Here is a 15,306-nt window from a genome sequence, read left to right as displayed (position 1 = left end):
GATGTACATCAGAATTACATCCTTTCTCCGTACTTATTCAGTCTGTATGCTGAGCAAATAATTTACGAAACGGAACTTTATGAAGAAGAATGTGGCATCAGGATTGGAGGAAGATTCATCAACAACCTGTGTTATGCAGGTGACATCACTTTTCTTTCTGAAAGTGAGGAAGATATGAAACACTTGCAGAACATCAGGGACTGCAGCCTTCGATATGAATTTTATCTCAATATCAAGAAAACGAGGTCCTCCACACAGGACCAAAAGTCAACATTATGATAGATAGAGAAAGGGTTGAAGCTTTCAATGATTTCCTCTTCCCTTGGATTAACAATCAACATCCTTGTTACCAGCAATACAGAAGTCAGGAGACATATTGCATTGGGCAGGCCTGCTGTCAGGATCTCTCCAAAATGCTGAAGAGTTTAAACTAAGGTCAGTTTAAACTAAGTTTAAACTAAGGTACGCCTTATTCAGGCCATATGGACTTCTCAGTCACCTGCTATATGCATCAGAGAGCTGGACAATGAATGAGGATGACAGAAGAATGTGGTGTTGGAGAAAAATACTGAATATCCCATGGATATAACCAGGCTGTTCCTTGGAGGCAAGGATTCTGGGGCTTCGCCTGACATATACTTTGGACATGTTGTAAGGAGAGACAGGTCTTTGGAGAGGGACATCAAGCTGGGCAGAGTGGAGGGACAGTGCAGGAGGGGAAGACCCTCTGTGAGGTGGATTGATTCATTGACTGGGGTAATCGGGATGGGTGTGTCAGGGGCAATGAGATTGGCACAGGATATAGCAGGGTTTAGGGCTGTTGTACATAGGGTCGCTATGAGTTGCAAACGACTCGATGGCACATAACAACAACAACAACAACAACAACAACATCCCCTGGACTGCCAAAAGAACAAACAGATATGTCTTGTAAAAAGTGCAGCTACAGGGCTCCTTGGAGGCAAAGATGACAAAGCTTTGTCTTTCATACTTTGGACATGTAACAAGGAGAGGCTGTTTATTGGAAAGGGACATTATGCTTGGTAATATGGAGAGTCAGCAAAGGAGAATGAGACCCTCAAGGAGATGGATTGACACTGTGACTTCAGCAAAGAGCTTGAGTGTATCAGAGATGATGAGGACGACATAGGATAGGGCAGGGTGCAGATTGGCTCTTCATAGGGTCACTATGAGTCATACTCAGTAGCATATAACAAAAACAGTGTCAGCAACATAGAAAGCAGTTTAGCACTTACTTAGAAAGTTGTGACAAGAAATACTATTTGATCCAGCAATCCTACTACACGGCATTTATTCCATGGCACAAACAGACATATGTATACCTGTGTTCACTGGATCACTATTTACAATAGCAAAAAGATGGAAATAACCCAACTCCTCGCTAACAACAGAATGGATAAAAAAATTATGATCCACTCACAGGATAGAGAAAAATACCATACTGAAAAACAAGAATTCACAAAGCACTGCATAACACGGATGAATCTAGAAGACATTACACTTAGTCAAATAAGTCAATCACTAATGGACAATGTCGGATGGATCTTGGCAGAAAGCAAAGCGTACCAGAAGGATATCTATGTGTGTTTCGTTGACTGTGCAAAGGCATTTGACTGTGTGGATCACAACAAATTGTGTTTAATCTTGAGGAGAATGAGAATCTCAGAACACTTGATTGTGCTCATGCAAACCATAGTTGGACCAGGAAGCAGTCTTCAGAACAGGACAGAGAAGCACTGCATGATTCAAAATCAAGAAAGGAATATGTCAAGGATGCAACCTGTCTCCATATCTCTTCGCTCTATATGCACAAAAGATCATTCTTGAGGTGGGGCTTTATGAAGAGGAATGTGGCATCAGGATTGGGGGAAGACTCATCAACAACCTGTGTAATGCAGATGAAACAACCCTGCTTGCTGAAACTGAAGAAGGCCTGAAGTGTTTGGTGCATAAGGTAAAAGGATTGTAGTCTTTACTATGGATTTGAAGCTCCACTTAAAAAAGGCAAAGATTCTACAAAGTTTCTCACTACCAGGCCAATTGGCTGCACCATTATGGATGGAAAAGAGATTGAGAGTGTTAACAGTTAGAGCTTGCTCGGCTCCACAGTCAACACTCTTGGCACCAGTAGTCAGGAAATCAAAAGATGAATTATATTAGGTAAATCTGGTGTCAGGGTCCTCTCTAGAGCACTGAGAAGCAACAATGATGTCCTTGACCCAGGCCATGGTCTTCACAAGTACTTGCTATAAAAAACAAAACAAAACAAACCCCCCCCCACAAAAACAAGTACTTGCTATGCATCAGAGAACTAGATAGTGACTAAGGATTATAGAAGAATTGATGCCTTTGAGTTATGGTGCTGGAGAAGAGTCTTGAACATACCATGGACTTGAACATATCACTTGTTTTCATACCAAGAAAACAAATAAATCTTTCTCAGAGAGGATTACTTGGAGAAGGACATCATGGTCAGAAGGGTGGAGAGACAGCACAGGAGAGGAAGACCATGGATGAGATGGAGTCATACAGTAACCGGGGCGATGGGATAGGTGTGTCTGAGTCAGTGAGACTGGCTCAGGACAGGACAGGCTTCAGAGCTATTGCACATAGGGTTGCTATGAATCACAGGCTACTCAATGGCACAGAACAACACAACAACAAAAGATAAATATAGAATTGTGCAACTGTAACCACAATCTACATTTAGAATATTTTCATCACTTTTTTATTATTTTTTTATAATTTTATATTAGTTTGTTTACAGAGTTTACATAAGTTGTGATTCACAGTATTCTTCATTCACATTGTGTTTCATAGTCATTCCCATGCATTATGTTTTATAAAATTAATCACCTTTAGACCATGCCTGTCATTACCTTATCTTTTCAGGTCCCTGCCAGATCCTTCCCATTAAAGAACCTTCAAACGTACCCAACAGCAGTTACTCCCCTCATATAGCCTTAGGCAACTGCTGATCTACTTTGCATTTTTATACATTAGCCTATTCTGAACATTTCAACTAAGGAAATAATAGTCTATTTTTTTATTGTCTTCTTTGATTTGAAATAATGATTTTAAGGCTCATCCACATTATGACATTTCATTTAATAATCATTTTATTGTTTCACAATGCTGAAAATATACTACATTTTGTTTATCCATTAGTTTTTAGAAATTTGGGTTTTTTCTGCTTTAGGCTTTTATAGGCCTATAATGAACATTAGTATCCCAATTTTTGTGTAGATGGAACTGTATAATTTGCAATTAGAGAAATTGCCAAACTGTTTTCCAAAGTGCTATCCTGTCTTACATTCCCACGAGCAGTTGAGGTAGGTTCCCATCTCTCTAAATCCTCACCGACATATATTTTTCATTTTTAAATTTATAGCCATCCTGGTGGGTCGCTTGGATTTGAATTTTCCTCATATCTAATGATGTTGGCTTATCTTTCTGTGTGCTTTATTGGCCGTTTGTATATTTTCTTTGGAGAAATAGTTACTCAAATTCCTTACCCATTTAAAAAAATTTAGCTGGATTCTTTATATAATCTGGATGCAAATCTATTATCAAATATATAACTCACAAATATGTTTTGGCATTCTATAAGTTAGGTTGACATTATTTCCATGAACCGATAAACCTGGGAGAAGCCCTAATGGTGCAGTGGTTCTAACTCAAAGTTCAGTAGTTCAGAACCCACCTGCCTTCCCACAGGAGAAAGATACAGCCATTTGCTTCCATAGAGATTTACAAGAAGACCCTGTGGAAACCCTGGGAGGTAGGTCTGCTCGATCCTAGGAGGTCACTAGGAGTAGAATAGACTTAATGTTAGTGAAGTTGTAGTTTTTGTTTGTTTTGGTAAATCTAGAGAGTACTGTTCTGTATTTAATGTTACTATGGCCTCTTTACTGATTTACACTCACTCTCGTTCCAGCCTTTGTTTCTGTACCTTGCTCTCCAGTCTGTCCATGAGCCCCTTCAAGTCCCTGAGGAATATTTGAAGCCATACGACTTTATTCAAGACAAGAATAGGCGTCATTATGCAGGAATGGTGTCACTTATGGATGAAGCAGTAGGAAATGTCACTGCAGCCTTAAGAAAGCATGGGCTCTGGGACAATACAGTGTTCATCTTCTCCACAGGTAAGTCTGTCAAAAGGGAAATCAAAGCCTCAGACACAGTGTTCAGTAAAAACAGAATGAAGACAAACTGGAGCATCATCAGTTCTTATTAAAATAAATGCTAACTGTAGTGATGGATAGAAGATAATAACGGATAGAAAAATGTATCTAGCAGAAGAATTGTCAATTCCCCCCCCTCCTTTCTTCCAGTGTCAATGTCTGGGAGTGTGTTGGAAAATAAGAGGTCACTAGCTGAGCAAACAGGACAGGACACCATTCATAAGCAGAAATGCAGCGGGGTTTGGGAACCCTGGAGTGCTTGTTCTCTCCAGAGCCCTGGCATCCTCTGGGAGAAGGATTTGTGCTGACCAGCAGGGCTTTTCTTTCAGTTCAGAGACAGAGTGTGGCATTATGAACACAGATAAGAAATAGAGTCATTGAAATCTAAGCCAGGAGCTCTAAGAATAGATCTTTTTATATTAAGATTGTTTTCTGACAGTAAACATAATATTTGTTCATTGTAGAAAATTTGGAAAAGAGTAAGAAAGAAAATTCATAATTCCATACCCAGAGATAACCCTTAAAAAATACTGCATCATTCCTTTTGACTCCTATTCCCTTATATAGGGAGCTCTGGTGACCTAGTGGTAAGGAGCTGCACTGCCAACCTAAAGACACATGGTTCAAATCCACCAGTGGCTCTGGGGAAGAAAGGTGGGCCCAGCTTTTACTGCCTCTGAAAACCCATTGGAGCTATGGGTCAGTACTGACTTGATGACTAACAACAAAGTTCAATACACCTTAGTCTAGAAAGTTCAATCCTTCCTTTTTAAAACAATTTAAGAAGATAGTTTGCTTGCGTGTGTGTTTGTGTACAGAGGAATTTCTCTTAGCAGATGTGCAGTTAGAGTGCTACTTAGCGTCGAGGATGGTGAGACTTCTTCTGACATACTTTGGTCACTTTGTCAAGAAGGACCAGTGAAGCAAGGGCTGGAGAAAGAGAGGAGGACCCTTAACAAATTTGACTGACACAGTGATTGCAACAGTGAGCTTAAGCATGGAAAAGTTTAAGGCATGCATGGCTTTGTTGTTATATGCCGTCAAGTTGGGATCAACTCATAGCAGACCCACCAGTGGGTTTTCAGAAACAGTAAAGCACATACATAGAAGATTGCCCATCTTCCTCATCTGGAGTTCATTCAGACTGTGTGCCTTCATCTGGCACCCAACTCCTTCCCCAGGCCTCTGGACCCCCTTTAGAGGAGGATACAGGATAGGGGAAGGTTTTGATCTGTTGTATATAGGATTGTTTGTTATAAATGAGTTGATTTGATGGCACCTAACAACATATGTTCATATGGACTACATCTCAACATCAAGAAAACAAAAATACTAGCCACTGAACGGATAGGCAATATCATACTAGAGGGAGAAAAATTGAAACTGTCAAGAAGGAGAAAAAATTGAAACTGTCAACAACTTCACCTTATTTGGATCCATCATCAATACATACTAGCTAGCAGTCAGGAAATCAGGAGACTTATTGCACTAAGAGATTTGGATGACAGTATCCTGACTAACCAACTGGAAGAGAGCGATATTTGTGCCTATTTTTTTTAAATCCAGCACAATTCAAAAATTGTCAAATGATATAGCTAATATCATATACAAGTAAAATTTTGTTGAAAATTATTTTTAAAAGGCTTGAAACAGTGCAAGAATCTGACAGAAATGAAACTGGATTCAGAAGTTTTGGATGAGGGACATCACTACTGATGGGAAATGGATCTCTCCTGAAGGCAGAAAAATAGCAGAGATATGGTTATTTGTGTTTTATTGGCTGAGCAAAAGCATTTGACTGTATAGATCATAATAAATTATAATAACATGGAAAAGAATAAAAATTCCAGAGTGCTTAATTGTGTTCATGGGTAATATGTACCAAGAGACCGTTGTTTAAACAGAACATGTAGACACGGCATCATTTACAAACACAAAGGTATCCATCAGGGTTGTGCTCTGTTACTGTATCTTTTCAGTACTTATGCTGAGCAAATAATCTGAAAACCTGAACTATGTGAAGAGTAATATAGTATCAGGATTAGAGGAATATTTATCAGCAACCTGAAACGTGCAGAAGACATACCTTACTTGCTGAAAATGAAGAAGACTTAAGCACTTAAGATCAAATACTGCAGCCTTCAGTGTTGGTTAACTGTTAACATCAAGAAAACAAAAATCCTCACAACTGAGCTGGTAAGAAACATCATGGTGAATGAGGAAAAGATTGAGGTTATCACTGATATAATTTTGCTTGGCTCCACAGCCAGCATCCATGGTAGCAGCAGTTAAGATATCAAAAGACAGATGTATTGCACCGGAGATCTTCTACCAAGGATTCTTTAAAGTACTGAAGGGCAAGGTTCTTATTTTAAAGACTAAAGTCTGCCTGATCCAAGTTACCATCTTTTCATTTGCTTCCTATGTATGTGGTATTTGGACACTGAGTAGAGAAGGATAAAGAATTGATGCCTTGGCATTGTGATGCTGACATACCATATATACCATGGATTATACCATGGAGAACTAAAAAGATAAACAAATCTGTTTTGAAAGACGTATAGCCATACTACTCCTTAGAAGCAAGGATGGGGAGACTTCATCTCATATACTTTGGGTATGTTATCAGGAGGGGCAAGTTCCTGGAAAAGAACGTCACATTTGGAAAAGAAGAGGGTCAATGAAAGAGAGGAAGCCCCTCACCAGAGTGACTGACACAGTGACTGCAGCAGGGGATGTGAACATCATGTAGATCATGGGGATGCGGTAGGATTGGGCAGGGTTTGGTTCTTTTTAAAAAAAAGGTTTTGATTTGAGTGTGAAGGTTTACATGTCATGTTGGCTTTACATATAATCTCTCAGATATTTTCTTTTGTAGTATTAATTGCCATCAATTAGCTTAATTAATTATAATACCTAATCAATCCCTTATTTTATATTGCCTTCTCTTTCGCTCAGTTTATCTTCTTAAAGGTTTTGTTCTGTTGTGTGGAGGGTCACTATGAATTGGAGCTGATTCATTGGTATCTTACAACAAAATTATTTATTAACTCTTGTTGTTTGCCATCATAATTGACCCATAGTTAAAATGCTAGAACATAGAGAAAACTCTAGCGGGGTTTCCAGGGCCTGTAAATTTTAAGGGAAGAGATTGCCCATGGAGCAACTGGTAGATCCAAACTGTCTGGTTTGGCAGCACACTCCTTACTTATTGGACTGTCAGAGCTTCTGTGTATCTATTATAGCTATATACATCGATACAAACAGTTATCTTTTTAACACTTTCCTGTATTTCCAACAGTGTATCTCTTCCTTCTAAGTTGTTTTGCTGTTGTTGATTGTCACTGAGTCAAGCAGGACTCATAGCGACCCTATGAACAAAAGACCTAAACCCTGTTGTAGAACTATCGTTGTTTCTCCAAGTTCATGGAGTTTCTAGAGGCATGTTGTTTAGGAAGTGGATGACACTCCTGCTTATTATATCCCCGAAGTTATGTCTTCTTGCTAATTTCCTTTCTGTCCTACATTTTTTATATGTTTTGTTTTAGTCTGTCTTTCATGAAGGTTTTCTCATCTCCCTAGCGATCCTCATCTTTGACCTAAAAAAGTTGAGTTGATGCTTCTGGTGTGAAACAGGACTAGTTGCCTGATGAGCTTCACTGTGAAGTGATTGTCCTGCGCTGTGAGGGGCACTTTGGTATTCTACGCTTAGATGTTTTTTTTCGAGAGTCGTTTTGAGTTTGGGGTGTGGGGAGGTTTTGTGTGTGTGGTTTGTTTTTTGTTTTTTTGCTTTGCTTTCTATTAGGTGTAATGTTGAAGCTAGGATTTATTGACGTATGCTGTCCTTTACGTGAATTAGTCTAATTAATCCTCACAAGAATTCTCTGGGTACTAGTCCTTATTACCATCTTTCAGATGTGGCACCTGAAGTGTAGCAAGGCTCAATAAGTTAGCCAAATTCACACATCTCCTGTGGCAGAGCCAAGGTTCAGTCTTTGTTCCACGGCAATGTGCTGCCTCAGTGATTGATTTGGATTTTCTTCTGGGGCCTAATGATATCATAGAGCTCTCATTGTTTATTCTGACCATCCCTGTGCAGCCATCTTTGTTTGTGGTGCAAATGTTATCATTTTCTTAGTGTGACCTATGGTGCACAGACTGACTGTAAAATGATATTTGGTTTTCTTCCCAACCTTATCTTTCAAATAAAGAAACCTACTAATATTCTGAAATCTCTCATAGTCTGATTCTTTTTCCATTTACAATCAATAAACCTTGATTGGTGCTGGCATTGAATTCTTTTAGAAGTCATTAGTTCGAGTCCATAAAATAGGCAAGGCGTAACACTGATAAGGTATTCATTCCCAGGGTGTAGTCTCCCTCACAACTGTAAAAATTGGACCGCATATGCTTAAGCAAACAGACAGATGGACAAATGTTTGTTTTTGAGATAACTGTCCTGTAATTCCAGGACAAATGATTTCTTTTAAATAATGGTTATATTGAAAATATACATAGAAGAAAAGACAGGATACTCTCAGTAAGAATGTTAAATGTCTGAGTGGCTTCTGTGGCAACAGAAACAATAGTGTCAGAAAAGCATGGAAGAGGCAGAATAAATTTTTTTACACGCGATAGTGGAAAAATCCAGTATTATAAATCAGTATATTATTTGCCTATATTTTGAAGGATATTGACATATTTATTTGGCTATTTAATTTAATAATAATAAAATTGGGGAACTCAGGTGGCCACAGGGTGTTGCACTGCTAACCCAAAGGCTGGTCCTCTCCTCACCAGCAGCTCCTCAGGAGAAAGATGGGCAGTCTCTTCCCATGCGATTTACAGCCTTAGGAACCCAATGGAGGGCTACTTATGAGTTGGTTCCTAGCCAATGTCAATGTGAGAGTGAGTCTATAAAATTATACTCATTTAATTTTTTGCATAATATTTCATGAGTTCCTTCTTTTTCAATGCTGCATAGTATTCCATTGTGTGACTATACCAGAGTTTCTCTATCCATTCGTTTGTTGATGGACACTTGAGTTGTTTCTAGCTCTTTGCTCTTGTAAGCAGAGCTGCATTAAACATGGATGTGCATATATCTGCTCAGGTGGCAGTTATAGTTTCTTTAGGGTAAATCCCCAAGAGTGGAATTGCTCGGTCTAATGGTATTTCTATTTGCAACTTTTTGAGAAAGCACCATACAGCCTTCCATAGTGGTTGCACTATTTTTACACTTATTTATGCTGAGTGAAATATCTCAGTCACAAAGGGAAAAGTATTGCATAGGGCCACTGTTGTAAAATGAAACTGACATCAGGGCTGAGGGAAGACAGAGAAGGAGGGGAGAAATGATGTATACTGCACTGAAACAGATGGGGGAGAGATATGTAATCCATGTGAAATCATTAAAATAAGTCCAAAGAAATCAAGATATGATCTTGACTCAATTCTATTCTTAAGATGATCATGAAATTCTGATGGAATTGAGTCAAGATCATATCTTGATTTCTTGATTTCTTTGGACTTATTTTAATTTTCTTCAGCCTCCGTCTAAACTTTCATTGAGTAATTGATCTTCTGACTCACAGTCTGCCCCTGGCCTAGTTTTGACTGCTGATATTGAGCTTCTCCAATGATTTCTTCCACAAATGCAGTCAGTCTGATTCCTATACAGACTATCTGGTGAAATCCACATATAAAACTCTATGAAGAGGACTGTGGCATCAGGATTAGAGGGATACTCTTTAATAACCTGTGCCATGCAGATGGCACAACCTTACTTGTTGAAAGTAAGGAAGATTTGAAGCACTTGTTGCAGAAGATCAAGGAATGCAACCTTCAGTGTGGATTACATATCAATATCAAGAAAACAAAGAGTCTTACCACTGGACCAATAGGCAGTGTCATGGTGGATGGAGAGGAGATCGAAACTTTCCGCAGCTTCATCTTGTTTAGATCCACAATTAATACCCTTAGTACAAGCAGTCACGAAATAACGAAATGCATTGCAATGGGAAAATCTGCAGAAAGGACCTTTCCAAATTATTGAGGAATAATGATGTCAGTTTGATCAATAAGGTGCATCAAATTCAGGCCATGGTCTTTCCAATTACTAGCTATGTATCTGAGAGTTGGACAGTGAGTAAGGGTGATAGAGAGAGAATTGATGCCTTTGAGCTGTGGTGTTGGAAAAGAGCACTAAACAGCTCATGAACGGCCAAGAAAACAAATAGATATATCTTAGAGAGGGTGCAGCCGGAGTGTTCTTTGCAGGCAAGAATGATAAGGCATCACCTCACATGCTTTGGACATATTGCTAGGAGGTGCCATTCCTTGGAGAGGGACATGATGCTGATAAGGGTGGAGGATCGCTGAAGGAAAGGAAGACGCTTAACCAGGTGGATTGACAAGGTGACTGCTGCAAAGGGCTCTTGTGTGTCAGGAGGTGTGAGGATGGCACAAGACAGGACTGGGTTCAGATCTTTTGTTCATAGGGTCGCTGAGTTGTACTCGACTCAATGGCACCTAACAACAGCTATGTTCAATAATGATATATTAATTCTTGACCCTCTTTGATCAGGTAGATCTATTTTCACAGGTTTTTAAAGTTTTGCTAGCATTTCCTTTTGGACTATTGCATCAACTTCTAAGTACAAGTGGTGGTTTATTTTTCCATCTTTGCTGAGGCTCGTTGTGTTGGTTGTGCTCAATTCTCAGAATAGTTTGCATAGTTCTTTATCTTTTCTTGTGCTCTAGAACAGCTTACAGATGTTTGAAAGCCTTCTTTCATTAAGCTGCTCCCTGGAATCTGTTTGGAGTTAATTGTTGGTTGTTTTTTATATATTTTCTTTTTAATTGCTGTAGCTTTAATATTTGCTGACTAGAAAGACTTTAAAACTAATTTTGCCTTTGTTCTGCATAATGAGATTACTTACTCCTACAAGTTTTCCTTATTCTTCTTTTACTTTATGGCTTTTATTCCACTCAAAGATATTTTTAACTAATATGTTGACCCTCTGATTCAGCTTTTCCCTCATCATTTTTTAGTTTTTGCCCTTTTTATCAATCTTCTTGGACTCCTCGTATTACCCATTAGATTTTTTTTTCCTGCTTCCATTCTGGTCTTTAATGTCTGTGTGTAGATGGCCAGTGACTGTATTTTTTGTTTCTTTGTAATGAATTCTTTGCATCAGTAAATTCCCTTTTGTTCTAATCTTTTTTTAAAATGACAGTTATAATATCCCTTTACTGGAGTCCCCACTGTGTGATGTGAAGGGTAAAGTTACTGGGCTGCCAGCTAAAGGTTTGGCTGTTTGAGTCTATCCACAGGGTCTTGGAAAAAAGAGGTGATGATCCATTTCACAAAAATTAGCTGTTTAAAAATCCTCTGAAGCACAATTCTCTTTAGGTATGCATGGCATTGCCATGCGTTGGAATAACTTAACCCTTCATTATTTACTACCATCTCAAGACTTGTCCTTGCATTTTTCCTGTCTTTCTCATTTTGGTCCATGTTGTAAGCATCTGTTCAGTTTAACCTTGTGAGATAGGTATTTATATCCACTGTAAAATTTAACATTTAAGGAGCTTAAGTAATTGGACTAAACCTACATATCTAATGAATGAGCTAGAATTCAAACCCATATCTATACCTGAGATCAATGTCTGTTAACTACAAACCAACTGTGCTTTTGTAGCTCATTTTTTTCTTTTTATCAAATTCTATTTTCCATTATCTCTACGTTTGGATTACCTAGTTCAACTCCTAGAACCCAAGGTTCTCTTGAATTTGCACAAATAGAACTTTTATAAAATCTTGGTTTTCATTGTAAATCATTACGATATCCTTTCCATCTGACTACAAATGAACTGTTCAGACAGAACACATGTTGGTCCCTGGGCCTTGGGTCACTGTTTCCAGATTGAAATCCTTTTTGAATCCAAAGCTTGGAGTCAGGCTGATGCACAGTAACTCACTCAAGGTTCCACCAGCTTTTTCCAGACATTGGAGATTTCTCTTGTCTGCTGAATGTTGTTGATTTTGTTGTTGCTAGATGCCTTCAAGTCTACTGATGTATAACGACCCTATGAACAATAGTTTGAAACCTTACCCTATCCTGTGCTATCCTCACAATCAAGCCCATGTTTGGGGCCAGTGCACCAAATTGAGGATCTTCCTCTCCTTTGCTGATCCTTTACTTTTCCCAGCAGGAATTCCGCCCCCTCCCCAAAGACTTGTATTTCCTGACAACATGCCTGGTATATATGAGATGAAGAACAGTTGATGTAGCAGCAATATTTTCTTCTTTTGAGTAACTGGTAATCTTGACATGCTGAAAGAACCCCATTATATCCAATAGCCAGTCTCTTCCTGTATCTCATCCTTCAGGATTTTCTTTTGGGACATTTTCCCAGGATGCATTATTCCTCTGTACTAAATATTTCCTTCTCCTGCTCACTTTTTAATTTTTCTTTTTTTAAGTTGTGATTTCTATCTGCATGCAGGGTAATCTACTAGGAAGCTACTGATTAAGTAGTTGTGCTTTCCAACCCTAAGGAGGAAAATTCAAATCTAACTGCTTCTCAGGCATTCTCCTCCTATGCAATTTACAGCCTCTGAAAACCTGCTTGAGGGGTCAGCTGTGAGTGGATTCCAGTTCAGTGGCAATTAACAGGACAGCATCTGCACATAGAACATTGAGATGGTAAAGTTACCATGCAGTCAGTTTCCTTGTTTGTCCTTCTTTCATAGGCAAAGAACTGTGCCAGGCAGAAGAGACTAGAGGGGGAGAGAGAGAGCCCAAGTACCAAGCCAGCATTTTACAACAATATTAGAGTTTCTCGGGAGAGCAGACTTTAGTGCCCAGAGCAATGAAGTGTAGGCCAAAGCTTTCTGTTAAGGCAGAGGGCTAAGAAGCAAGTAAAAAGTAAAGACAGATTTATTAGAAAATTATATCTCAAAGGGATGGACTTTTCTCCTTGAAAAGGAAATATGGAGGAGACAGTGTGCTAGGGAAGATAAGTCATATTTATGGCTTCCTTGTCTAGATGGGCTTTGGGGCTGGAGTCTGAGCCAATGAAATGGTACTATAAAGAATCCAGTTTAGTTGTTGTTAAGTGTCATCTAATTGAGTATGTTTCATAGCAACCCTATGAACAACTGATAACCCTACCTTATCCTCTGTAATCTCAAAGTCTCTGACGTACGCAAACCTGCTGATTCAGTCACTGTGTCAACCCACCTGTTTGAGGGTTCTCCTCTCTTTCAGCGCCCCTCCCCCTTTCCAAGCGTGAAATCTCCTCTCTCCAAGAAATAACCTCTCCTAGCAACATGCCTAACATAGGTGAGACGAAGCTTCATCATCTTTGCCTCCAAGGTGCACTCTACCTTCTCCAAGCTTCTCCAAGCCGTACGTGTTTGCTCTTTTGGCAATCCATGGAATATTCAGTACTTATTCAGTACTCTTCTCCAACACCACAATTCAAAGGCATCAACTTTTCTTCTGTCATTCTTAGTCATTGTCCAGGTCTCAGATGCACAGCAAGTGAGTGAAAAAACCATGGCCAGAATCAGGTGCACGTTAGTCCTCAAACTGACATCATTGCTTCTCAGTAATTGGGAGAGGTCACTCACCAGACTTTCCCAGTGCAGTACATCTCCCACTGTCCTGACTGCTGATACCAAGAGTACTTACGGAACCAACTAAGATGAAGTTGTTGACAGTCACAATCCTTTCTCCATCCACCATAATGTTGCCTATCAGTCCAGTGGTGAGGATTTTTGTTTTCTTGATGTTGAGAGGCAGTCCATATTGAAGGTTACAGTGTTTCACCTTCTGCAGCAATTTCTTCAAGTTCTCCTCACTTTCAGCAGGCAAGGTTGTGTCATCTGCTTAATGAAGTTTAATGATAAGTCTTACTCCAATCTTGATGCCACAATCTTCTTCCTAGAAGTGCAGCCTCTTGAATAATTTAGTCAGCATATAGATTTAATAGGTATGGATTAGGTAAATTTACAACAACAGATTAAATAGGTACTAGAGATAGAGCCCATACTGGCAGTCAGTCAGAGTTTAATAGGTGGTTCTTATTCCTGTCCACTGCCTTTGCTGTCACCCATGTGCCCAAAGTGTCCACTGCTTCTCACATCACACATGTGTCCAAAGCACTAATTCTAGGCATGCCGGTATTCGCTTCCTGGTTCTGATCATCAATTTTCCAAGCATAAATATCTGCCTTTTATATTCTTAGCTCTAATCCTAACAGTAATACTTTTCAGTCAGCTAAAAGTTTAGCACTGTCCTCTCCTGTCCTGCCTCTGCTCTTCTTTTTTAGGAATGCAGGATGATCAGCGTCATGAAAGAAAACAATATGGGCCAGCTCTTATTTCATAAGTCTAGCAGCTCTGAAAGCTCTAAATGCTTATAGAACAGTATGGAGGATTATACAGTGCAGAATCCAGAAGGTTCTGCACTCTAGGCTGTCAGCCATTTCAGCCATTCTTGCTTCCATGTGTTGTATTGATTTTCCTCTTCTTTCCAGGACATTGTTATTTCAGCAGGATATTTGGTTAAGGGAAAGAGCACCTGGTGCTGTTAAGATGACATCACTTGAGCCTGGATGCCTCTTATCTCCACAGCCAATCTTTATAATTGCAAAACTCCAGGATTCTGCACAGAAATCTGACCCTGCCTAAAATGAGCTAACATTAAAACCAACCCTTGGGAAAATGGATTCTAAACCTCTGAAAAAAGTGACGTGATTTAAGTTCATAGATTGAGCTTAGTATCTTTCTGATTAAAATTTGTATTAAGTCTTACCAGAATAATTTATTTCACTCCCATTTAGGTGGGATTTTGACTATAAGGAGAAACTAAACTTCCAGAGAAATTTTCTGTGTCTGTTGACAACTTCTTTGCCTGAAGTAGAAGTTAGTAACATGCTCAAGGAAGTAACACCCAGATCCGATTGGTGGTAGAGCAGTGATCCACTTTTTTAAAGTTTTTAAACTTTATTTCGCTTAGCATTGCTCTTCTTCTTCGTTTTTTTTCTTTTTTTTTAGAATATGCTTGGTGTTTTTTTATTATTAAATTTT

General features: G+C 39.1%; 1 protein-coding gene across 1 annotated transcript in view; it reads left to right on the top strand.

Moving 5' to 3' along the window:
- Positions 1-15,306, top strand: part of ARSB (arylsulfatase B) — a 263,697-nt gene that overhangs the window by 50,127 nt on the left and 198,264 nt on the right. Inside the window, exon 4 of the mRNA XM_006889883.1 lies at positions 3,959-4,166. Coding sequence (XP_006889945.1) covers positions 3,959-4,166 — 208 coding nt within the window. The remainder of the gene's footprint in view (positions 1-3,958; positions 4,167-15,306) is intronic.

The sequence above is a fragment of the Elephantulus edwardii genome, unplaced genomic scaffold, assembly GCF_000299155.1.
Source record: "Elephantulus edwardii isolate Elephantulus edwardi_28Jun2011 unplaced genomic scaffold, EleEdw1.0 scaffold00082, whole genome shotgun sequence".
NCBI classification, from domain to species: Eukaryota; Metazoa; Chordata; class Mammalia; order Macroscelidea; family Macroscelididae; genus Elephantulus; species Elephantulus edwardii.
This window is presented reverse-complemented; position numbering and strand designations above follow the sequence as displayed.